Source organism: Zootoca vivipara, chromosome 3 (genome assembly GCF_965207765.1).
Source record: "Zootoca vivipara chromosome 3, rZooViv2.hap1.1, whole genome shotgun sequence".
Lineage (NCBI taxonomy): Eukaryota > Metazoa > Chordata > Lepidosauria > Squamata > Lacertidae > Zootoca > Zootoca vivipara.
Genome location: NC_142586.1, coordinates 116,003,488 through 116,028,070, shown reverse-complemented (window position 1 = coordinate 116,028,070; position 24,583 = coordinate 116,003,488). Strand labels below are relative to the sequence as shown.

The 24,583-nt window shown below is 47.3% G+C and overlaps 1 protein-coding gene across 1 annotated transcript in view; it reads right to left on the bottom strand.

Annotated features, from left to right (window-relative positions):
* The window catches only part of ADCY3 (adenylate cyclase 3), an 80,625-nt gene that overhangs the window by 24,019 nt on the left and 32,023 nt on the right, over positions 1–24,583 (bottom strand). Inside the window, exons 4-6 of the mRNA XM_035110846.3 lie at positions 9,082–9,212; positions 7,735–7,846; positions 4,043–4,170 (exon numbers count right to left, since the gene is read on the bottom strand). Coding sequence (XP_034966737.1) covers positions 4,043–4,170; positions 7,735–7,846; positions 9,082–9,212 — 371 coding nt within the window. The remainder of the gene's footprint in view (positions 1–4,042; positions 4,171–7,734; positions 7,847–9,081; positions 9,213–24,583) is intronic.

Genomic DNA, 24,583 nt, shown 5'->3' with positions numbered 1-24,583 from the left:
AGCTGGACCATAAAGAAGGCTGATCGCCGAATAATTGATGCTTTTGAATTATGGTGCTGGAGGAGACTCTTGAGAGTCCCACGGACTGCAAGAAGATCAAACCTATCCATTCTGAAGGAAATCAGCCCTGAGCTGAGGCTCCAATACTTTGGCCACCTCATGAGAAGAGAAGACTCCCTGGAAAAGACCCTGATGTTGGGAAAGATTGAGGGCACAAGGAGAAGGGGACGACAGAGGACGAGATGGTTGGACAGTGTTCTCGAAGCTACGAACATGAGTCTGACCAAACTGCGGGAGGCAGTGGAAGACAGGAGTGCCTGGCGTGCTCTGGTCCATGGGGTCACGAAGAGTCGGACATGACTAAACGACTAAACAACAACAAAGATAAGATATAAAGATATAGATGAGAGCGAGATTAGATAGATAGATGATAGATAATAGGAAAAAAACACAACCCTTGTGCTTGACTTTTTAAAAATGACTTTGAGCCAAAAGTTTAGGAACTTGAGCAGCAGGCCTGAAGAGGCACATATAACTCACTCCCACATTGAGGCAGGGGTGGCCACAAATCCATGGAGGAGGAGGACGGCTATCAATGGCTCCTAGCCAGGAGAGCTCTGCTCTGCCTCCACAGTTGGAGGAAGCAACGCTTCTGAAACCCAGTTGCTGGAAACCGCAGGAGGGAAGAGAGTTGGCACTGTGAGAACAGGATGCTGGACTTGATGGGCCACTGGCCTGATCTAGCAGGTTTGTATTGTGTTCTTAAGAAGACATCTCTATTAGATTATGGACAAGGGGTGTGAGATGTTGCCACCAAACATCAGGAAGGGCTTCCTGACAGTAAGAGCTGTTTGACAGTGGAACAGACTCTTTCGGGAGGTGGAGAACTCTCCTCCATTGGAGGTTTCTAAACAGAAGTTGGGTGGTCATCGGTCAGGGATTCTTCAGCTGTGAATCCTACAGAGCAGGACTCCATGATTCATACAGCGAAAGAGATCTGAGTTTCCAAAAAAACAGAGTTGAGCAGCCCACCACTCCTCTCTCCCTTCTTGCACGCCTGGAATTTAAACGATTGTCCCTTGTTTCTATAAACGAGCTACTAAGCCAGCTTTCATTGCTATCCCCTGGTAATTTTCCATAAACATAAGAGCTTTCCATCCCTGAGACCTCAGTTCAGCACCGAGTTTTGTTTTAGAAAAATGAGGAGGAATAATTAGCGGGAGAGGGAGACTGTTTAGCGATAAACTCTGTGGGCGGAAAGAAGATCTGTGGAGAAAGGTCTCCAGCCATATGAAAGCTCACAGCTCAGAAGCAGCCAGGCGTTAATAAGAGGAACCATTTTGAGCCTGTGGGCCGCATTCCCTACTGGACAAACTTTCTGGGGGCCACATGCCAATGTCTGGAGTGAGAGACAAAAGTGGGTGGAGCAACAAATGCCATTTTTTTTCCTTAGGAGGCCAGTTTCTTCTCTCTAGTTTCTCCCCCTCTTTCTGCTCCCTCCAGGCGAGCAAGGGGCAGTGTGTGGCTTGGGGAGAGGGCCCTGGGGAGGAGGGGGCGCAGCCTGGTGATTGTCCCAAGGGCCACGTAGAGAGGCCTGGAGAGCTGGATTCGGGCCCCCTCCTTAGGAGAAGAAGCACAAGGTGTGAGAATCCTGGCTTGAGTCAGGGAAGGAAGAATACTTGCTTAGTTCAAAGAAGGCAGGGAGGTGGCCCAAAGATCCTAACCCATCAGAGAAATATTACAGGCAAGTCCATGCCTCTGGGAGATCTGTACACACCAGATGAAGCAGCCAAATTTGGGGCTGCAAATCTCTGATCCCACAGATTTCAGGAAAGAGCAGGAAAAGTGTCCCAGGAGAACCATCTCAACAATGGATCTTTGTGGGTGGGAGGGAGGGAGGGAGGGAGGAAGGAAGGAAGGAGAAATGATTCCTCCAAATCATAGAGCTGGAAGAGACCACGAGGATGTCGGATGTAATCCACTGGGAGCAGTCAAGTACAACATTCCTTGTTTTGCTAGAGTGGACATGCAAGGGAATGTTTGGTCCAGCCAGTTGAAACTTCCTGCTCCTCCTGGCTGGAGCATCCTTCCTTTTGCATGTGACTAGTGGGTGGGTGTGACCTTTCCAGACCTGGCAAAAGGCAAAGTCACGCTGCTACCTTCCTCTTTTCGACCTTCCTGTCTGTCCTGCCTGCTTCCTGCATCACCTAGACTGTAATTCTCGCTGCCACAGCAGTTCCCCAGGTTATCTCCCATATGGGCTAAACCTGTTTGTACATGTTTGCAACTTTAAGCCTACAGTCTGCCTTCAGGGATCACACTGTGCTCTGCCTGATTTGGACTAAAACTACTTTTTGTTACTTATGAATAGGACTGTGGTGTCTTTATTCTTTTAGGAGGGATTCAAAAGGGGTCTTACCAGGAAGATTAGGGCATATCTCAATCTGGACAAGCCAGACTGAATTGCTTATTGTCTTAAAAAACTCACACGAGTTTGCAACCAGCTTTCTGAAGAAGTTTGCTAGCGCAAGTTAGGAAGGATATTAATAAACAACATATCCTCTCCTGCCACCCTCAACATTCCCACAGAGGGCCATCTAGTCTCATGCTCTATCGGCTGAGCTATCGCAGGTCCATGACCTGTTTATTGAGCGTTCATCCTGCTTTGCTTTCACAAAGCTTACGCAGAGGCTAGATTACACCTGGCCTTTATTGAGCATTCATGCTGATGTGGTTATGGGGATAACCAAATGTCTGTAGGTCAGATGTTGCTGAAGTATCATTGCCTTCTCTTAATATTTTTGCAGGGAACATCGTTTGCCTTTTTGGCAGGAACACGGATGTGTATGGTTTTTAGAAAAACTACTCTTGGAATAATGGGTGGCGCTATGGTCTAAACCACTGAACCTAGGGCGGTGGTTCGAATCCCCGCAATGGGGTGAGCTCCCGTTGCTCAGTCCCAGCTCCTGCCCACCTAGCAGTTTGAAAGCACGTCAAAGTGCAAGTAGATAAATAGGTACCACTCCGGTAGGAAGGTAAACAGTGTTTCTGTGCGCTGCTCTGGTTCACCAGAAGCGGCTTAGTCATGCTGGCCACATGACCCGGAAGCTGTCTGTGGACAAACGCTGGCTCCCTCGGCCAGTAAAGCAAGTTGAGCGCCACAACCCCAGAGTCGTCCGCAACTGGACCTAACGCTCAAGGGTACCTTTACCTTTTACTCTTTGAATATTTTGACTATGTATCATTTGTATCGCTTGTATTTGCATTATTTCATTTGTAAGTTTATTCCTGGGATCCTTTTGGGCTGGAAGATGACATAAAAATCAACATAACATGTATTCATCTTGCATTCAACCTTGTGGGGTGTTTAGGTGTCTTCCCACCACTCCTCCGTTCATCCCACACTTTTCAGTGCACTTAGCCGTCACTTTCCAAACAGTTAAAAAGCTTATTAAAAGGGGGAAAGTGGATTTGTTGGGATGGTGTGATAGGGCCTTCAAATGTGCTTTAATTGGGCCAGCCTAACATTCCAGCATGACTCCAGATCCCCCTCGTGAAATACCAACAGTCCTTCCAGAGAAAGGAAGGAAGCTGTGGATGGCAAATAAAACTGGAGCCAGAGTCAATGCCAAGAGTTAAGAGCCACAAAAATACTGGAAGAACAGGCAGGAATTGCTTATGAAATAGTTGGCGGATTATGCCAAAATGACCAGAAGAATCAGAAATCAGGAAGACCAGAATTTTAAATAGAAATGGGGGAAATTTACAATTTACCTTAAAAACCATTGTAAACAGTTAAAATCATTAGTAGGAGTTGAATAAGGCTTGTAGCTTAATGATGAACTTTGGATACCATGGGGATGTGGAAGATTTGGAGTATTATTATAAAAGATGCGGGAGGAAATGGTTAATAATAAGACCCACAAAGGGACGAGGGAAGTCCGGGAGATTCCTTGGAATCTTGTTTTTATGATGTATGTTTGCGATTGCAAAATTTTAATTTGAAAACCAGGTAAATAAATTTATTAATAGGAATGCTTACGAAATCGCGTCCACCATAGCAAGGCCCATCAAGATGGAACAAACGGCGTGGTCCTCCCGGTAATCGGGCAGACCACAGATGCAGTAGTAGCAGTCTCCCAGGATCTTGATGCGCAGCTGGTGGTATTTCTGGAAGAGCAGGAAAGGAAAAAGGAAAAGGAAAGGAAGTAATTCCAAGAGTGGAGGGTTGTCAGGACATAATGTAGAAATCCGCCTCATGGAAAACGTAATGCTGGTGGCCAACAAAAGAGGTTTAAAGGTGTCATGGGCTTTGAAGACACTTGAACTCAGGACGCAAGGGAGAAATGTGCTAAGAGGAAGGCACACCATGATCAACTTCTGCCCGGAAACCAATGTCCTCACTGTGGAAGGATGTGTGGATCCAGAATTGGCCTCCACAGTCACTTACGGACTCATTGTTAAAACCTCGTTTATGGAAGACAATCTTACTCGGCTACGAGTGATCGCCAAAGAAAAAGAGGAGAATCCTGGAATTGTAGAGCTGGAAGAGACACCGAGGATCATCTAGTCCAACCCCCTGCAATGCAAGAATATGCAGCTGCCCCTTACGGGGATCGAACCTGCAACCTTGGAGTTAATCAGCACCACGTTATGAGCAGCCACAGTTGTTAAAATTGTTTGTTTTATTATTTCATAAAATTTATATCCTGCTTAGGTGCAAAAAACAGAACCACCACATCAAAGCAGTTTAAATGAAGAATAGAACAATAAAACAATCCGTAAAAAGATATTTCTACTTAAAACATTTATATTTAAAGCATTTGTATTTATATTGATGGCATTCAAAATTATTTGTTTAAAGGGCAGGCTGCTCTATCCATGCTGACCTTCAGATCTGCTGAAACTGGTTTTTAGGGCACAATTTCTTGCACTGCTTGGAATGAAGTCTCCTAACAGAAAACGTTGGGAGCCCAAAACGCCCCTCCTTATCCATTCAGCCTCTCCACTCAGTTAAAGAGAAGCCATTTCTTCTCTCCAAGTCACATTCACAAATCTTACTAACCCACCACAAGCAACCCAGTCCTGTTAATTTCCCAACGGAACAAGGCCTTAATTAAACAACAAAGGAAGGTAACCATGAAAATTTGCAAGAGTAATTTTAAAAAGAAGCAATTTCCCAAGCAGATAATATTGGTAGTATAAAAGGATTATCACATGAGCTTAAAGAGGATTCAAATGATCAGCCATAGAACTGCTCCCAGACAGACAAAGGAGGAGTTTTGCTCTAGTGTTTATTGATGGTTTATTCTTCTCTGCCACAAAAATGTGGATTTTAAGCAGCTGGCATTATAATAGGTCATAATACTGAAGGCATTCAGCCCTTCTTTATTATAAGACCAGCAGGCTCCACCCCAGCTCTGCTTGGGAATCCTAAAAAACAAAAAGTCAGTGCTTTTCAAAGTTTGGTCTGCCATCTTGATTCAAGATGGCAGCCAACTGTATCCAAATATAGACAAACACTAGCCCCTTGGTCTCAGGAACCAGATTTCTATGGTTGTAAGTTGTTTTAAATTGCTTTAATGTTGCTTTTGATGCTGTAGCCAGCACTGGGACATTAGATTGAAGGGCAAGAAATAAATACAAAGCTAGATAAAAGCAAAATTTGTTTTACGACATCTTAAGAGGTGTTGAAACGCATATTGAAGAAATGAACAAGTTTGTAAAATATACAACAGACTCGCAGAAAGCATCCAGCGTTGCCTGTGAATTCTTAGAAACCAAAAAACACCGAGGTTTATACATTTATTTATTTGTCTTTGTTTCTTAATGGGGGAAAATATGTATTTTCTAGGGCTCTGCATAGCCTGCCAGTTCCAGGGCGAACCCTGGGAGGTAACTTATACTGGGAGCAACTGGCCAAAGGTGGTCCAGGGAATATTGTGACTGAGCAGGGATTTGAAACCTATTGTCCTAGGGTCCTTGTCCACTGTTCTCACTCCACCATCAGAGCCAGTGTGAATACCAGTAGTTACTGGGAGGAATCACGGGTGGGAAGGGTCCTGCATATGGGCTTCTCATGGGGGCACCTGGTTGGAGATGGTGTGAAAGGAGTCTGGACTAGATGGGCCTTTGGCTTGATCCAGTGCCAGATTTATGTATAAGCTAAACAAGCTAAAGCTTAGGGCCCCACTCTCTTGGGGGCCCACAAAAAAATGAAAGAAAAAAACAATTGGATGTACATTTACAAAATATAAGATAAGATAACAAATAGAATAAAACCTACATACAGCAGCACTGGTTTGCTCATTTCTATATATAGGATGCCTACATTCTGCATGGACTGGTTGCACGGCAACATGTGCAAATGGCTTTAGATACCCATGAGGTCCATAAATGACCATATAGCATATATTCAACCCAAAAAACAGCGACCATCTGTTGTTGACAAAGGACAGCTGGACATAGGAAAGGGCCCCATTACCTTCAGTAGCTTAGGGCCTCATCAAACCTAAATCTGGCCCTGGCCTGATCCAGCAGCCATGCTCATCTTATGCTTTGACTCTGCCACACTAGCTTACCCCATGCTCCAAAGCAGTGCCCAGCTTTTTTACTAGCAACAGAGTTAGGGGGGTTTCCCAAAGGCCATCCAATCCAGCCCTCTGCCAACACTGGAAATTCAGCGTCCCTGATTGGTGGCCCTCCAGCCCCTTCTTAAAACTCTCTAATCAAGGCAACCCCCCCCAAAAAAAAACATTTCCAAGGCAGTTCTGTTCCACTTATGAAAAGCAAATCCACCCCCCCACACACACACACCCTCTCAGGAAACTCTTCTTAATCTTTTGTTGAAATCTCTTGTTCCTGAAGAGAGTGGCTAAAGCCTGATCGAGACTGAATTAGAACAGAGGATAATGTGTCCCTGGGCTTCGTAAATAGGTTTTATATTCTGATATTCCAGGAAACGCAGCTATATAAAGGTATCAGTTTACCAGGATATGAGTCTCTCAGTCCCTGAGCGCTTTTGATCTCATGCTCTGGAGCGCTTTTCTGAGAACGCCCACAAGACCAAGAAAATAAGGTGGCAGCGCTCAGCACTGCTCGGACAATTGTGTCCCCCCTGTTCCTGGGCTCTTGGCACTGCACAGGAGAAGGAATTGTACACACAAGCGGTGTATAAGTGGAACAATGACTGTTCCCATGACACACCACCCCCAGCTCAACCAGTCCGGCCAGCATCCTAGAGGGCAAATATTAATAATAATTTTATTTATACCCCACCCTTCCCAGTCAAGACCGGGCTCAGGGCGGCTAACAGCAAAAATATCAATGCAAGTATAAAAGAAACAATTCAATTAAAATGCAAATTAATACAATGTTAAAATTCAATTTTAAAATTAAAAATCTACAAGTAAGATAAAACCATTATAAGATAAAACCTTAGGGGAGGGTAACCCCGGGGTCAGACTGCGTCAGTCCAAAGGCCAAGCGGAACAGCTCTGTCTTGCAGGCCCTACGAAAAGATGACAAATCCCGCAGGGCCCTCGTCTCCTGAGACAGAGCGTTCCACCAGGTCGGGGCCAGTACTGAGAAGGCCCTGGTCCTGGTCAAGGCCAACCTAACCACCTTGTGACTCGGGATCTCCAGTATGTTATTATTTGTGGACCTTAATGTCCTCTGTGGGGCACACGGCCTGCCGCCCTCTGAAGGAACACACGGTCTGCCGAGGAAACTTACCGCTGCTAACTTGTCGAAGCGAGCAAACAGCTCGTTCAGAAGCTTCACCAATTCCTGGGCGCTGCAGTAGGACGACAGCTGCGTGAAACCCACAATGTCCGCAAAGAGGATGCTGTGAAGCAAAAGGATCAAAGGAGGTTAGGTTGGCAGGTCACACAAATAGCTGCTATAGCAAGAAGCTCGTGTACCAAGTCGGGGGCCAACTAGATTCCTCCAAAAATTGACTTTTTCGGCCTGGTGATTCAACTAAAACCTTTATTCAGATTTTGTGTTGGCTTTGGTGATATTTTGCTTCCTGATCTGCCTGTGGGAATCCCTTGCAGGTGACCCCAATGCATGAGAGAGAAGCCGTCAGGACGTGTATCCATAGCAGAAGAAGAGTTTGGATTTGATATCCCGCTTTATCACTACCTGAAGGAGTCTCAAACCGGCTCACAATCTCCTTTCCCTTCCTCCCCCACAACAAACACTCTGAGGTGAGTGAGGCTGAGAGACTTCAGAGAAGTGTGACTAGCCCAAGGTCACCCAGAAGCTGCATTTGGAGGAGCGGGGAAGCGAACCCGGTTCCCCAGATTACGAGTCTACCGCTCTTAACCACTACACCATGCTGGCTCTCTCTGTGCCTTTCCTCAGTGACCAGAGGAGGAACGACCACTGGGAGGAGCACAGAGAGAAAAAATGTCATGGTATGTCTGCAGCAGCACAACGGGATGCTTTCATCCGCCCCGGCTGCAACAAATCATGTCTCTCCCACATCAGTCTTTACAGATGTCTTGCGAGACAGACAAATGCCACCTTCTGGTCTGCCTGTATCTCAGCGTAAGGCTACTATTTTACACCTCACCCAGCTTGTGTGAAGTTTCCTCAGTTCCCTTCCAAGTTCCCTCTCCCCTTTGTCTCAACACTTCTAAATTGTGAGACTATTCGTTTTATTTATGTACAGCACCAACAATATTTCAGTATCGAACAAGGGACTTCGGAGGCCATCCGGTGAGACTAATCCCTTGCTCGATGCAGGAATCTTGCAATGTAAGCCCTCTTTTCACAGCTGCTTTTCCTGGGGAAAGCCTGGGGGGGGCAAACCTATTCAGACACAGAGCTTTAAAGTGCGGACGTGCGCCTGGAAAGCACAGCACAAAATAAAGTTTGGGTGAGCCTTTAATCTCAGTTCCCCAACTTCAAATCTTGTGCCTCCCTCGTTTGCTGGGCTCTGAGCAAAAGGCTCCACTCTGGTTTTCCTATTATGTCTCCTTGAGAAACAAAACCTGCCTTGGCACCAGGCAGGGCCTTCTCGCTAGTGGCACCTCGCATGTGGAATTCCCTGCAAAAGTTAGTCCCGCTCCTTACCTGACATTCTCATGGCGGTACATGTACATGGTGTTAAACTGCTGCATCTCCTTCTGGCTGGCATCCTTCTTCATATCCTTGAGCATCTCGTCAGCTACGTGCCTGGGCAAAATCGACAGCATCAGCCCTTCCTGAGGCACAAAGAAGGGAAATGTGAGAAGGCTGGGTAAGACTTATTCACCTGCAAGACCACCCTGGAATTACAATCAATTAATATCAGGATTTCCTCCTCCTGCGGCAAGCAAGAGAGGCAGAGCTCAGCATATACGTGTGGAAAACCTTAGGATGAAATTTCCAGCCTTGGCCAATCTGCTGCTGTCTGGGTATTTTGGAGTCCAGCTCCTGTCAGTCCCTGCATCGTACAGCTTTGCTGTTTGGGGCTGATCAGAATGGCAGAACTTCCAGAAGGCACCACTAGGCTGGCTCTCCATGAAGGAGTTGGTCCAGTTTCAAGATAAAGAACCAAGAGCTACACTGGTGTGGCAGGAAAGGGTGGCAAGTGCAGCGGGAAGATTCAAGGGCAATCAAAGAAACATTTGAACATTTCAGCGTAGTATAATATAGTAACATCAACTCCGCCATGTGGGAATCCCATGCAGACGACCGCCTGAAACATGCAGTCAGGTCGTGCATTCACAGCAGTGACCAGAGGAAAAATGACCACTGGGAGGAGCGTAGAGAGAAGCAATGTCATGGTGCACCTGCATCAGAACAACCAGGTGCCTTCATCTGCCCCGGCTGCAACAAAACATGTCTCTCCCTCATTGGTCTCTACAGCCACAGCAGGCGCTGCAACCTTCCAACAGTTTGGCTTCACACACCTCCCTTTGTCTCCCAAGACAGAGAGATGCCAACAGCAGTATGGAAAAAAAGTATTTCTTTTATTTGTAGAATATGCAGCTGCATTGTTTTAAACTCCCAGGTGCCCCACAATCGTCTTATAAAGTAATCGTGTTCTGTGTTATAAATCAAGCACTGCTAGGAGTCGTTTCATTTTGTTTTCCAATGTATTTCTTATCGATAAAACATCTGTTGTGGCACAAACCATGGTTTATTCCAAAAGTGTGGCACCAAGGAAAAATTTGAGAACCATTGCTTTAGTACCTGGAGGGCAGGCTGAGCTGGAACACCCGGTCACCATCCTGCCTAGATGTATTCTATTCCTGTTTAAATTACAGCATCCTTTTCTCCATTTCCACCTGTGCCTATAAATCAGCATGCACACCTTTTAAATGCAAACCTGTCCTCCTTTTACTCTCTTTCTTGCTGGTCCCTCAGTGGCCACTCTAGGGCAACAGCTTCCATCCAAAGGCCTCAATGTGCCAGTGAGCCCTCGGTGGCATACTCCATACAGTGTTTACAACATTTCCTTTGGAAATGAGACGTTCTTACTGCCACTCTCCTCTTCCTATTCTTGTGTTCTTAGACACCACCTGTGCCACCCCAGCAGGATGCAACCGCCGCATTTCGGAGCGTCACGACGCGCTGTCAGGCTCTGGCATAAATGTGCCAGCAGCTTCCCTCTGGTAGGACTTACAGCACAAAGAATGATGATTGTTCCATGAACACACCATCGCCTTCTTGTAGGAGCAATTCCTTAGACAGGTTGCTCAAAACGTAGCAGAGACCACAATTTAACTCAATCGATTTGTCCCCTTGCTGTCCATTCCCAAGTGGTTTCTTTTTCACCGGCTGCTGTAAACACTTCAGCTGTCCAGGCAAACCCAAGTTTTCACATGCATTTTCCCCAGTTGCTGTTTCAAGCAACCATGCTTCCTTAAGAGGAAGTTCCACATTTTTAAAAAACCACCCAATAAAAGACAATGGTGTCCATGGAAAGCTGGTAGGAGAGATTTTAAAGCAGAGCAGATGTCCTTTTCAGATTTTCCAAGCATAAGAAAACTCTGGATTTAGCAGGGAGAAAGTTTGGGACAGCAGCTGTTTCTGGTAGACATTGTATGAACAACCGCAGACCCTCCAAGTGCCCCTATTTCCAGGGACAGTCCTGGATGTACAGAAGCTGTCCCAGATTCTGATTTGACCCCGGAATCTCCTGCTTTTCCTTAGGATGTCCCTATTTTCATCAGAGAAATGTTGGAGGGTATGGAGTTGTGCGACCCCCCGAGCCAAGAAGATTAACAACTATACAACCTTGAGAAGACATCTGAAGGCAGTCCTGTCTAGTGAAGTTTTTTTTAATGTTTCATGTTTTACTATGTCTTTATATATGGTGGAAGCCACCCAGAGGGGCCAGGGCAACCCAGTCGGATTGGCAGGGTCTGATAATAATAATAATAATAATAATAATAATAATAATAATAATAATAATAATAAATAATATTTATACCCCACCCATCTGGCCGGGTTCCCCCAGCCACTTTGGGCAGCTTCCAACAAAATATTAAAATACAGAAATCCATCAAACATTAAAAGCTTCCCTAAACAGGGCTACCTTGAGATGCCTTCTAAAGATCTGGTAATTGTTGTTCTCTTTGACCTCTGGTGGGAGGGCATTCCACAGGGTGGGTGCCACTACCGAGAAGGCCCTCTGTCTGGTTCCCTGTAACTTGGCTTCTCGCAGCGAGGGAACTGCCAGAAGGCCCTCGGCGCTGGACCTCAGTGTCCAGGCAGAACAATGTGGGTGGAGACGCTCCTTCAGGTATACTGGACCGAGGCCAGATGATGATGATGATGGAATAGCACATCCCTCTTTTCGTTGGATAAACCTTGGCGGGTATACAAGGGGGCATTAAAGGATGCACAAAGGAGTTCATGTTCTGCAGTGCACAGTGCCAGAAACCACAGGAGGGGAGAGTTGTTCTTGTGCTCAAATCCTGCTTGCTGGTTTCCCATTGGGGTATCTGGTTGGCCACTGTGAGAACAGGATGCTGGAACAGATGGACCACTGGCCTGATCCGGCTAAAGGCTCCCCTTATGTTCTCATGTTAAAGCTGAAGTGTGGGTGGGCAGGAGGGCCGACCATGGGTCTCTCCAGCCCTGTACTGTCTACACCAGCCTTTGCCAACCTAGTGCCCTTCATATGTTTTGAACCACAACTCCCATCAGCCACAGCAAGCTGACTACAGCCAGGAGTCCAAAACATCTGGAATGCAACAGGTTGACAAAGGTTGGATGTAGAGAGCTACCTGCCTCCCCACGTGGCAGGGTGCCCACCTCTTTCTGCTACGGTTGTCTGAATCAGTCCCAAAATACATCAGGGAGATCCCCAGCTAGCTCTCGCACCCTGTACATTCCTTTTTGGGCTTTTTCTAACAATACAGAAGCAAGAGACTAAATAGAATACACATCACACAGCCCTTCCCATAGCTGCCAACCGGATATTTTGACAGGCTCATCCCACCCGCTCTCCTATGCAAACGTGAGAAAAACCAACTCTCCGTAAAGAGTGCATTATCCCTGCAATTCAAAAGGTGGTATTTGGAATGCTTTGATGACTCAAAACAAAACAAAACTGCTCCTTTCGCAATGTGCACAGTCGAACTGCGGAAACTGCACCGCCAAAATGCAGCCACGACCGTCAACTTGGGACGGCTTCCGAAAAGGGCTAGGCAAATTTGTGGAGGGCAAGGCTACCAATGGCTGCAAGTCATAATACGGTAGCTATGATGATCACTATTCCCACTGTCGATGGTCGTACACCTCTGAACACCAGCTGCAAGAAATCGCAAGTGGGGAGACAGCGGTCCACAGCTCTGAACGAAACCTGCTTTCAACCCAAGGTGGAAATATCGAAAGATTATCGGAAGAGAGATCTCATTACAGATCTCTCGTGTCTCATCTTTATTCCGCCTTTTGCTTTGTTGGGGAGCTTTCCTTGGCTTCCTGGCTTGGAGTGTTTGCTTTCCCCCTTCAGAACATCAGACACTGAGCAACTCTCTCTACGCACGCCCCCCCCCCAACCCTTTCCATAAGGGGAAAGGAGTCAGCCGGCACTTAGCGCATCTCATCCTTCATTTCCTGAACCGATCTGTATTGTCAAATCATCCTCATTAAAACCAAAGCATCAAATTATACCCACAGCATCCTCCCCAAGCAACTCCCAGGAGGAGGCAAATGGCAACGGCAGCAGCAAAAAAGCAAACATCAACGGCTCAAGCCAGCCTTACTCCAAGGCTTGCGGGGGGGTGGGGAGAGGGAAAAAACCTAGTGCTCATTTCTCTGACTGCTGTAAATACTTCGGCTGCCTCCCTCCCTCTTCGCAACAGCCACGCATTCCAAACCAAGAAAAATGGAGAAATAAAGCCTGCTGGGGAATCACAGGTCCTGGGTTCAAATGTGGCCCTCCAGGTCTCTCTACCTCACCCCCCCCCCAAGACTCGCCCTAGGTCACACTCCCTGCTGACCAAGCTTTGTATAACAAGGTTTTTTGCCTCTGGCCTTCAACTCTGCTAAGTCTGAGAGGAGGGTGGCGCACAGAAACCGGACCACTGTAGGAAGGTAAATGTTGCATTTGCTTCTCCACCCCCTTTGGCCCACCACTGCAGTGCTGTCCCTGAAAGGCTGCCTCAAAGAAAATATTGCCCTCTGGCTGAAGACGGTTTCCCCCTCCCGCAGCATGCTAGAAACCTACCCACCCACCCCCAAATTTTTGCAGCCGGCTTCCATTTTGCAAAAGCAGGCTTCATTTCTGGCTGCAGAATTGTGTGGCTGGGGAGGAAGGCAAGCTCCCCCGCCCCGTTTTGGCACGAGCTTTGCTTCCAGCAAAGATTAAAATACAATAAAATGTCACAGATTGAAAACTTCCCTAAACAGGGCTGCCTTCAGATGTTGCATTCAGGTATGCATTCAAGAGTTGCACACTAGAAGGGTCGCATGAGAAGCTTCTGCTGAATGAAGCTGCAGGCAGCCTTGTCCACAGCTAATGCCGGTTCCACAGGAGGGGACAAATTCTCTTATGCTCAGGTCCTACTTGCCAGTTTCCCTGTGAGAAACAGGTTGGGGAACTCTTCTTCTTTGGCGATCACTTGTAGCTGAGTAAGATTGTCTTCCATAAACACGGGTTTAACAATGAGTCCGTAAGTGACTGTGGAGACCAATTCTGGATCCGCACGTCCTTCTGAAGTGAGGACATAGGTTTCTGGGTGGGAGTTGGTCACGGTGAGGGTTTGCCAAGCGTGCCTTCCTCTTAGCCCATTTCTCCCTTTCATTCTGAGTTTGAGTGTCTTCAAAGCCCAAAACACCTTTGGTAAAGGCTGCTCTCCAACTGGAGCGCTTGCAGGACAGTGTTTCCCAGTTGTTGGTGTTTATACTACATTTTTTAAAGATTTGCCTTGAGACAGTCTTTAAACCTCTTCTGTTGACCACCAGCATTACGCTTTCCATTTTTCAGTTCGGAATAGAGTAGTTGCTTTGGAAGACGATCATCAGGCATCCGCACAACATGACCAAGTTGATGTTGAAGAACCATTGCTTCAACACTGGTGCACTTTGCTTCTTCCAGTACACTAGCATTGGTTCGCCTGTCTTCCCAAGTGAAATGTAAAAAAATTTGGAGACACCGTTGATGGAATCTTTCGAGGAGTTGGAGATGGCGTTTATAAGTGGTCCATGTTTCACCAGTGTTGAATTCAGGTATCACCAGAATTAAGATTGCCGGAAGAAATATCAACAACCTCAGATATGCAGATGACACAACCTTGATGGCAGAAAGCGAGGAGGAATTAAAGAACCTTTTAATGAGGGTGAAAGAGGAGAGCGCAAAATATGGTCTGAAGCTCAACATCAAAAAAACCAAGATCATGGCCACTGGTCCCACCACCTCCTGGCAAATAGAAGGGGAAGAAATGGAGGCAGTGAGAGATTTTACTTTCTTGGGCTCCTTGATCACTGCAGATGGTGACAGCAGTCCCGAAATTAAAAGATGCCTGCTTCTTGGGAGAAAAGCAATGACAAACCTAGACAGCATCTTAAAAAGCAGAGACATCACCTTGCCTACAAAGGTCCGTATAGTTAAAGCTATGGTTTTCCCAGTAGTGATGTATGGAAGTGAGAGCTGGACCATAAAGAAGGCTGATCGCCGAAGATCAAACCTATCCATTCTTAAGGAAATCAGCCCTGAGTGATCACTGGAAGGACAGATCGTGAAGCTGAGGCTCCAATACTTTGGCCACCTCATGAGAAGACTCCCTGGAAAAGACCCTGATGTTGGGAAAGATGGAGGGCAGAAGGAGAAGGGGACGACAGAGGATGAGATGGTTGGACAGTGTTCTCGAAGCTACGAACATGAGTTTGACCAAACTGCGGGAGGCAGTGCAAGACAGGAGTGCCTGGCGTGCTACGGTCCATGGGGTCACGAAGAGTCGGACACGACTAAACAACTAAACAACAACAATGTTTCACAAGCATAAAGTATGGTTGGTAGTACAGGGGTGCCATCTTGAATAAAATATGGGGAGGGTGGTTTCCAAATAAGCCCTGCCCCATATAATCGATCCCATGACGCTGTGCAAGCACATCATTTGAATGGCAATGCCCATCAATTCTGGAGTGAGGACGGCCCCCTCAAATATTTTATTGGGGGGCCCAAAGACCCATCCGCCCCTGGGAGTTGGCTCCTATGGGGGACTCGATGGGCCACCAACCTGATGCAGCAGGCTCTTTTTATGTTCTTAGGATCAGGACCCCCAGGGACCCCAGTGGGTGGGGAAATATACATTGAATCTACTCTACAGGTTTTTTTTATAAAAAAGCAACAACAACAACAACAACTGCAGCAGCCGCAAAAGGCCACCCAGAGGGTGGGAGCATGGCCTGCCCGCAGCATGCTCCCTCCTCGCAGCTGCTTGGTGTTGTACTCTAGAAATCTTTCTATGGAAGGAGGAAGCGGGTGCTTAAAATTGCCATGCCTACCGCCTGCAGGAGCTCTTAGCACCTCGGCTGCAAAAGTCCAAGAGGACTACGGCACAGGGTTCAGGGGCTCTTCCAAAGTGTGTGGGGGGGGATAAGCAAGGAGGTGGGAGGAAAAGGTTGCTGCACAGCGACCCTCAGCCCCAACATCCCTAGGCTCAGCTCCCAACCATTGCACACTGAGCTGGGAAGTCTAAAGCAAGTCCATTGCTCTAAATGGCTCTAAAAGAGGATTACTGCAATGCGCTCTACGTGGGGCTACCTTTGAAGGTGACCCGGAAACTACAACTAATCCAGAATGCGGCAGCTAGACTGGTGACTGAGAGCGGCCGCCGAGACCACATAACACCGGTCCTGAAAGACCTACATTGGCTCCCAGTACGTTTCTGGGCACAATTCAAAGTGTTGGTGCTGACCTTTAAAGCCCTAAATGGCCTCGGTCCAGTATACCTGAAGGAGTGTCTCCACCACCACCGTTCTGCCCGGACACTGAGGTCCAGGACCGAGGGCCTTCTGGCGGTTCCCTCGTTGCGAGAAGCCAAGTTGCAGGGAACCAGGCAGAGGGCCTTCTCGGTAGTGGCGCCCGCCCTGTGGAAGAACACCCTCCCACCAGATGTCAAAAAGAAAAACAACTACCAGACTTTTAGAAGACATCTGAAGGCAGCCCTGTTTAGGGAGGTTTTTAATGTTTAATAGATGATTTTATTTCATTTTTCTGTTGGAAGCTGCCCAGAGTGGTTGGGGAAACCCAGCCAGATGGGCAGGGTATAAATAATAAGTTGTTGTTGTTGTTGTTGTTGTTATCTCTCCTGAGCTCCGTGCTGCCCCAAATGGTCCGCCCGCTGCCTCCCCCTCAGCTGTAGGGCAGCTGAGTGGGAGGAGGAGGCAGGCAGACTCCTCGGAGGCCCCGCGGAGCGTCCTGCTCCAGCTCGCCCCACCCCGCGGGCAGCTGGCCCCACCCATGGGCACAGGGCATGTGCACCACCCCAGGCACCCGGTCGGCTTGCTCCCCCACTGCCTAGCTCAACACGCTAACCACACTGGCTTATGAAGCCTGATAATCTGCAATTCAAATAATTTCTATTCCATCGTTTGAATTATGGACTTTCAGTGTCCCAAACCCAAAGCGGCCTAAGGAAGACTCTGCCTGCTGGGGCAGAAGGAAGACTGGGTCAGGTGCAGAATCATGGATGAGGCCCTGACCGGCTGCTGAAACCCTGAAGAGGAACACTTCAAACTGCAACGTTTTGTTGCAGAGCTCGCTTGAAAATCCAGTTTGTCTTTGGGAGAACTCCCAGTTCTCCTTGTCTCCCAGCGCTGGGACAAAAACCCCAGCCATGGGGGCCTGTTTCTGAGCTTGGTTGAGACCCGACACCCCTTCCCCACCTTGTAAGTTCAGAAACAGGCAGGAGCGATGGGAAACTTTTGCAGGAAGAAAGACGTTCACCCCTTTGCCAGGGAGACATTTGCTTGCTCTGCCTGGCTGTGTGTTTTGTGGCACCAGAAGGGGTAACTGTCTCGAAATGTTTGCCATTTGCAGCCATGGAAATGGGTTGCCATAGCGACCCCACCTGACATCCAAGCCGAATTACAGGAAGTGGAGCAAGAAATGATTTGAGCCAAGGGATGAAGAAGGGAAAAGAGTAATAAACTTTTTGTGTGAGAGAGAGAGAGAACAGAAGGAGGCAAGGAGACATCTGTTTCTACAAGGCAGACTCTTCCCTTCCTAAAATCCTGCCATCCCAAGTGATAGGTCTGGGGCTCAATCTGCCCTTAACAGACTGGAGAACCGCACCAAAACTAACAAAATAAATTTCAATAGGGACAAATGGAAGATTCTGCACTTCGGCAGAAACAATCAGCTGCACAAATATAAAATGGGGGATACCTGACTTACTAGTACAGTCAAACCTCAGCACTTGAACGGCTCTGTTTTTGAACGCTTCCACTCCCAAACGCTGAAAACCTGGAAGCAAATGCTCCAGTTTTTGAACGTTATTCGGAACCCAAATGTCCGATGTGGCTTCCATTTTGAGTTTCCTTATTGAAGCTTCCACTTTCAGTTTCCAGTTTTCAAACGTTTCAGAAGTCGAACGATCTTCTGGAACGGATTACGTTTGAAAACCGAGGTTCCATTGTAGTCCATGTGAAAAAGGACCTGGGGTCTTAGCAGACCACAAGCTTAACATGAGTCAACAGTGTGATGCAGCAGCAAAAAAAAAAGCAAATGCTATTCTAGGCTGCATCAACAGAAGTCGAGTGTCCAGATCAAGGGAAGTCATAGCCCTGCTCTATTCTGCCTTGGTCAGACCACACCTGGAGTCCTGTGTTCAGTTCTGGGCGCCCAAATTTAAGAAGGGTGTCGACAAGTTTGCAGAGGAGGGCAACCAAGATAATCATGTGTCTGGAAGCCAAGCCTTATGAGGAACAGTTGAGGGAACTGGGCATGTTTAGACTGGAGAACAGAAGGAGATATGGGAGCCATCTTCAAATGTTTGCAGGGCTGCCACATGGAAGAGGGAACAAGTTTTGTTTTCTGCTGCTCCAGAGGGCAGGACTTGAACCCATGGATTCAAATTACAAGAAAGGAGATTCTGGCTAAACATTAGGCGTTAACACATCTGGTGTTAAGAGCTGTTCAACAGACGATCTTGGAAAGTGGCCGACCCTTCTTCACTGGAGGTTTTTAAGAAGAGGTTGGATGGTCATCTGTCAAGGATTTAACAGAAACCTCCCGCAATGCAGGTATCACAGCAAAATGCTGAAAAGGTTTTGCAAGCTTTCTGCATGGTTCCAAAAACCGCCAAGCCTGTTTGGGCTGGAGACAGCAGAAAGAGGTATGTGCAACTTGGGAAGCAACATTAGAAAGTGGCATCACATACTCCCTGCAAATCTTAAGTGTTCCAGTTCAACTTACTAGAATTCTGGCACTGAAGTGTGTTGCATAAAACCTATTCACCGCTCCCACCGAAATTATTCTTTCCCCAAAGAGCACTGTTCTTCCAGGTTGCATGCACAATATATTCTAGCGTGTGTTTACTGTAAACATGAAGAATCTCTCATGGCCACACATTTATGGTGGACCGTGGAACTTGAACAGAATCATAGAATTGTAGAGTGGGAAGGGATGCCAAGGGTCCTCTAGTCATAGAATCATAGAGTTGGAAGAGACCACAAGGGCCATCCAGTCCAACCCCCCTGCCAAGCAGGAAACACCATCAAAGCATTCTTGACATATGCCTGTCAAGCCTCTGCTTAAAGACCTCCAAAGAAGGAGACTCCACCACACTCCTTGGTAGCAAATTCCACTGCCGAACAGCTCTTACTGTCAGGAAGTTCTTCCTAATGTTTAGGTGGGATCTTCTTTCTTGTAGTTTGAATCCATTGCTCTGTGTCCGCTTCTCTGGAGCAGCAGAAAACAACCTTTCTCCCTCCTCTATATGACATCCAACTCCCTGGAATGCAGGGGAGACATATTTGCAGGAGGGAACTGAAGGAGTTAACATCCTTCCAATTTGCCCATCAAGTGCCTTTCCCCCCCCCCCAACCAGCCTTAAGTCTTGTTCTCCTCATTCTCCCCAATTGTATATCCAACTGGCAGTGTATGTCCAGATTGCATCTGCTGGGTTCCCCCCCACATACACACACACAGAGGGGGCAATCTGCAGGCACCAGGGCTAAACTGCATACACAATACACACTTTTTCTGACAATTAATCTTCACAGCAGGGGGGGGATGGGCAAAAGGGCTCTCAGATGCTGAAATTGTGGCTTGATCAGAGGCTCCCAAGCTCACCATCCTTCAGCAGAGAACTGCAGCCGTTTCACACTGCAGGAGCCTCCATGCAGAAGGCAAAGTAATAATTCAGATTATATCAGAGACACACCTCTCCCTCCTCCCTCCCTCCCTCCAGCTCTCTAGGCACCCTATTAGAGTGTTTAAAGATGAAGCCTGCCAGACTAATTAGCTCTTCTGTGGCTGCCTAAGCTAATTGGCGGAGCTGGTGCTGAGGCCGGGGCAACATTCGCTAAGCGGAACCGAGATGCGACTCGGTTCTTGATGTGATCAAAGCAAGCTCCGTCATTCTGAGATGCAGGAATGAAAGGCAGCTATGGAATATTGATGCTGGGGTGGGGGGAGGTAGAATAGAAAAGTCCAATCTTAAATGCATTATCATCATCATCATCACTAATTTGAAAAATACTTGAAGGTTTTTTGTATATATATAATAAAAAAAATGTATTCTGAGTATTCAAGTGCCAATGGTCAAAGGCCTGGAAACAATGCCTTATGAGGAACGGCTTAGGGAGCTGGGTATGTTTAGCCTGGAGAAGAGAAGGTTGAGGGGTGATATGATAGCCATGTTCAAATATATAAAAGGATGTCATATAGAGGAGGGTGAAAGGTTGTTTTCTGCTGCTGCAGAGAAGCGGACACGGAGCAATGGATCCAAACTACAAGAAAGAAGATTCCACCTAAACATTAGGAAGAACTTCCTGACAGTAAGAGCTGTTCAACAGTGGAATTTTCTGCCAAGAAGTGTGGTAGAGTCTCCTTCTTTGGAGGTCTTTAAGCAGAGGCTTGACAGGCATATGTCAAGAATGCTTTGATGGTGTTTCCTGCTTGGCAGGGGGTTGGACTGGATGGCCCTTGTGGTCTCTTCCAACTCTATGATTCTATGATTCTATGATCTGAATCTGCCCAGGTGCTAAAATACTGAGGTGAGCACCATCTCTAGGTCAACACCTGATGGTGACACGAGGCAGAGCCTTTTTTGTGGCTGCTCCCATACTGTGGAATTCACCCCCAAGAGACCCAGATTGGCTCCCTCCCTCCTTGTTATCCTTCTGCCGGTAGGCTAAGACCTTCCTGTTCAGGAAATGATGCTGATCGCTGGGCTCCTCTCAGGGCAACCTTTACTTTAACTGCTGGCTCCGAAAGTGTTTTGACGTACCATAAATATTCCTCTGATTACTACCGTAGTTGCTCAGGGTAGAGGGGAGGAAATTTCCTTTCACTGTTCCCTGCTTATGAGCTTCCCAGGACACCTGCTTTGTGCTCATGAGAGAAGAGCCTTGGAGCCTAAGTTCCCATAAGCAGAATTCGACTCATGACATGCTCTGGGCAGCTGATTAGAGCAGGGGGAGGCAACCTAAGAGAGCTGGACCATAAAGAAGGCTGATCGCCGAAGAATTGATGCTTTTGAATTATGGTGCTGGAGGAGACTATTGAGAGTCCCATGGACTGCAAGAAGATCAAACCTATCCATTCTTAAGGAAATCAGCCCTGAGTGCTCCCTGGAAGGACAGATCGTGAAGCTGAGGCTCCAATACTTTGGCCACCTCATGAGAAGAGAAGACTCCCTGGAAAAGACCCTGATGTTGGGAAAGATGGAGGGCACTAGGAGAAGGGGACGACAGAGGACGAGATGGTTGGACAGTGTTCTCGAAGCTACGAACATGAGTTTGACCAAACTGCGGGAGGCAGTGGAAGACAGGAGTGCCTGGCATGCTCTGGTCCATGGGGTCACGAAGAGTCGGACACGACTAAATGACTAAACAACAAATCATATCACCCCTTAACCTTCTCTTCTCCAGGCTAAACATACCTCACAGCGTTGTCGTGAGGATAAAATGCGGAGGAAGAAAACCGTGTACGCCACCACCTTGAGCTCCTTGGAGGGAAGGAGGGGTATAAATGCAATGGAGATATAAATACAGACAGACACACCAACCCCAAAAAGGAAAGAGGCGGTCTTGTTGAGGTTCCTGCGTTGCAGGGGCTGGACTAGATGACCCATGGGGTCCCTTCCAACTCTACAATTCTGTGATTTCTATGAAAGGATGGTTTCATCATCTGCACAGTGAGGAAATAGAAAGATAGATAGATAGATAGATAGATAGATAGATAGATAGATAGATAGATAGATAGATAGATAGATGATAGATATTTCAAAAGGCATGTTCAGATTTTATTTTGGGATTTGCTCCGAATGTAAATAACTTGGTTAATTAAGTGGATTTCTACCGAGAGCCTACAGGGGTTACTCTCCGGCAGCAGATACAGAGAGAGTGTTGCTATGGGAACTGGACTGTCACCAGGGCCTCCCTCTCGATTTCTCCGAGAACAGGCAATCTATAAGAGTATAAACAAGGAGAAATCCTTCCAACCGAGAGCAACAGGAAGCTGCGGAGACGCAAATCCTAAACTGCAGAGCAGAAGCTCCATCTCTCTCTCTCTCTCTCACACACACACACACACCACGAGCTGTTGCAAAGGGTCTGTCTCTTACGGACAGGCCGCTCCAAACACCCAGAAAAGGCTGCGTGGTGAAAAGAAAACCCAATTGTTTAATTGGGTTAGCCCGCATTTGGGATGAATGAATGGGCTAAGTCATAAATTCCACCAGGTGACTTTAACCTCTTCCATGTGGGAACATTGGTCCATCTAGCTCAGTACTGTCAGCACTGGCTGGCAGCTGCTCCCCAGCGCTTTAGGCAGGAGTCTCCAGGTGGGGAGGGGAAAAGGCTCCCCCCACCTAAAAACCCAGGCAGGCACCGCCAGGCGATGGAAACACTCAGGTAAATGGGCTGAGGGCTCAGTGTCAGTATAGCTTCCTATGCTCTCTACAATTTGGCCACAGGGAAACACAGACCGTTTGGGACTCGGGCGGAGACCCTCTTCTCCAGGAAAAGCTGCTGCAATTGCTTTTACGGTGGGGCATTGACTGAGAAGGGGGTGGAAGCAGCTTCCAGAGCGTTAGAAACTCAGATATATAAGCTAGGCGCCAAATGGCTCTTTAAACCAGGGCATAGCTGCCAAGTCTCCCGCCGAAAAATGCGGGCTCAGCAGCGGCGCGGCACCGGAAGTCCGGACATGCGTAGAAGTGACTTCCGGTGCCGCTCTGCCCCATTTCCAGTGCCCAGACATGGGTAGAGCGGCACCCGAAATGGAGCCTCCCTGGCAGGTAGGAAATCCGGGGGATTTCCGGGATTTTTTTCTATTTGGGATAACAGCAGGAAACAGATTAAAATCTGGGGGTTTCCAGCGAAAAACGGGAGACTCGGCAGCTATGAACCAGGGTTACAGCCGCCGAAACACAATGCCTAGTGCTCATGGTTAGTCCAGAAGGCTCAAAAGTGGTATTTTTCAACGAGACTTTTGGGTTCCTGAAATTCGTTCTGATTGTGCAGATAAAACATAACAGACACAATTCTACAGGAGGTGTTGCTAGTGTGTGAAAACGGTCAAGATCCGAGGATCCCCAGGCATGCAGCTCCAGATGGGGGAGACATCAGGCGCCAATCCTGGCACCCGGGCATCTCACTTTGGTTACAAGTTGCCAAAAGCAAGGTGCTAAATGTGCCTGGAGAATTTTGAACGCTGATTGCAGGGGGTTGGACTGGATGACCTTTGGAGTGCCTTCCAACTCCACAAATCTATTATTCATCCCAGGAAAACCAGCCCCCGTTTTTCTGCCTGCCATACAAACGTAGAGGAGCCTTGTCTAGGTACCCCCGCCATTTCCCCTGAACGAGCAACATAACGTTAAAGAATAGAGGCTTGCTTTCATCCTCCTCCTCTTCTTCAGCCTCCATCTGTGTGATACAGCAGCAAAAAACGTGAATGCTATTCTAGGCTGCATCAACAGAAGTCTAGTGTCCAGATCAAGGGATCCTGGCGCCCGGGCATCTTCACTTGACCACAAGTGGCTGGTAGTCAGGTGTTAAATGCGCCTGGCAAATTTCAAAGGCTGGCAGCTGACCCTCCTTACCAGGCCGACAATGGAAGGAGGGAGCTGTGCTAGGATGAACACATCAAGGCCTTCCTAGAGACAGATAAGCACTGCAAATAAACTAAAAATTGGCAGAGGAGCCAAGTGGTAAGAACCCAAAGAGCCCACAAGCAGAATCTGAACACAATTTCATTCTCCTCTCCTGCGGTTTCCACAATACATATCACTGCACAATATACTGCATTTTAGACACCGAGTCAAAAATGCTTCATTTGCCCAAACTCTTAGTGAATAATATCTCTCGGGTTCTTTTTTATTGCCACGGTGGCTATGAAATGCGCTGTTTTATTGGCTATATTTTTTTCCGGTAATTATATTTTATGAGCTATCTTTGCTATCATTGTTTGTCTTTATTGCTGGAGGTTGCCTTTAAAATTCTCTGCGCTGGAAAGGCAGATTAGGAGGGTTTAGAGCAAACAAACTCAGTCCTAGCTGGGTTGAGGAGGATACTCTCAGGAAGGTTCCCATTTATTTTCAGTGCTATTTGAACCTGACTTCACCATGGCGCTTTTAAAGCAGTCGGTTGTTTGCCCCCCCCTCCAAATAGTGAACAAACAGGGTCTGAGAAAGGGTCATTTACAAGACTGTGATTTATCCAGAATCCAGACTGAACTACAGAAAAGTAAGGCTTCAATGCCCAAACAACAAGGGTGCAGCCCACTGGGAACTTTTTCTCCATAAAGCCTTTTATAAGCAACAAACCATTTCCCGGTTTAGTAAGGTTTAGGAGACAGTTACCCAAATATGGTTATCAGATGGAACCTAAGTATAGAAGCACAAAATGTGTGCATGTTTCAAGAGGGCAGAATAGTTTAAACATGCACCAATGTTTTTTTTTA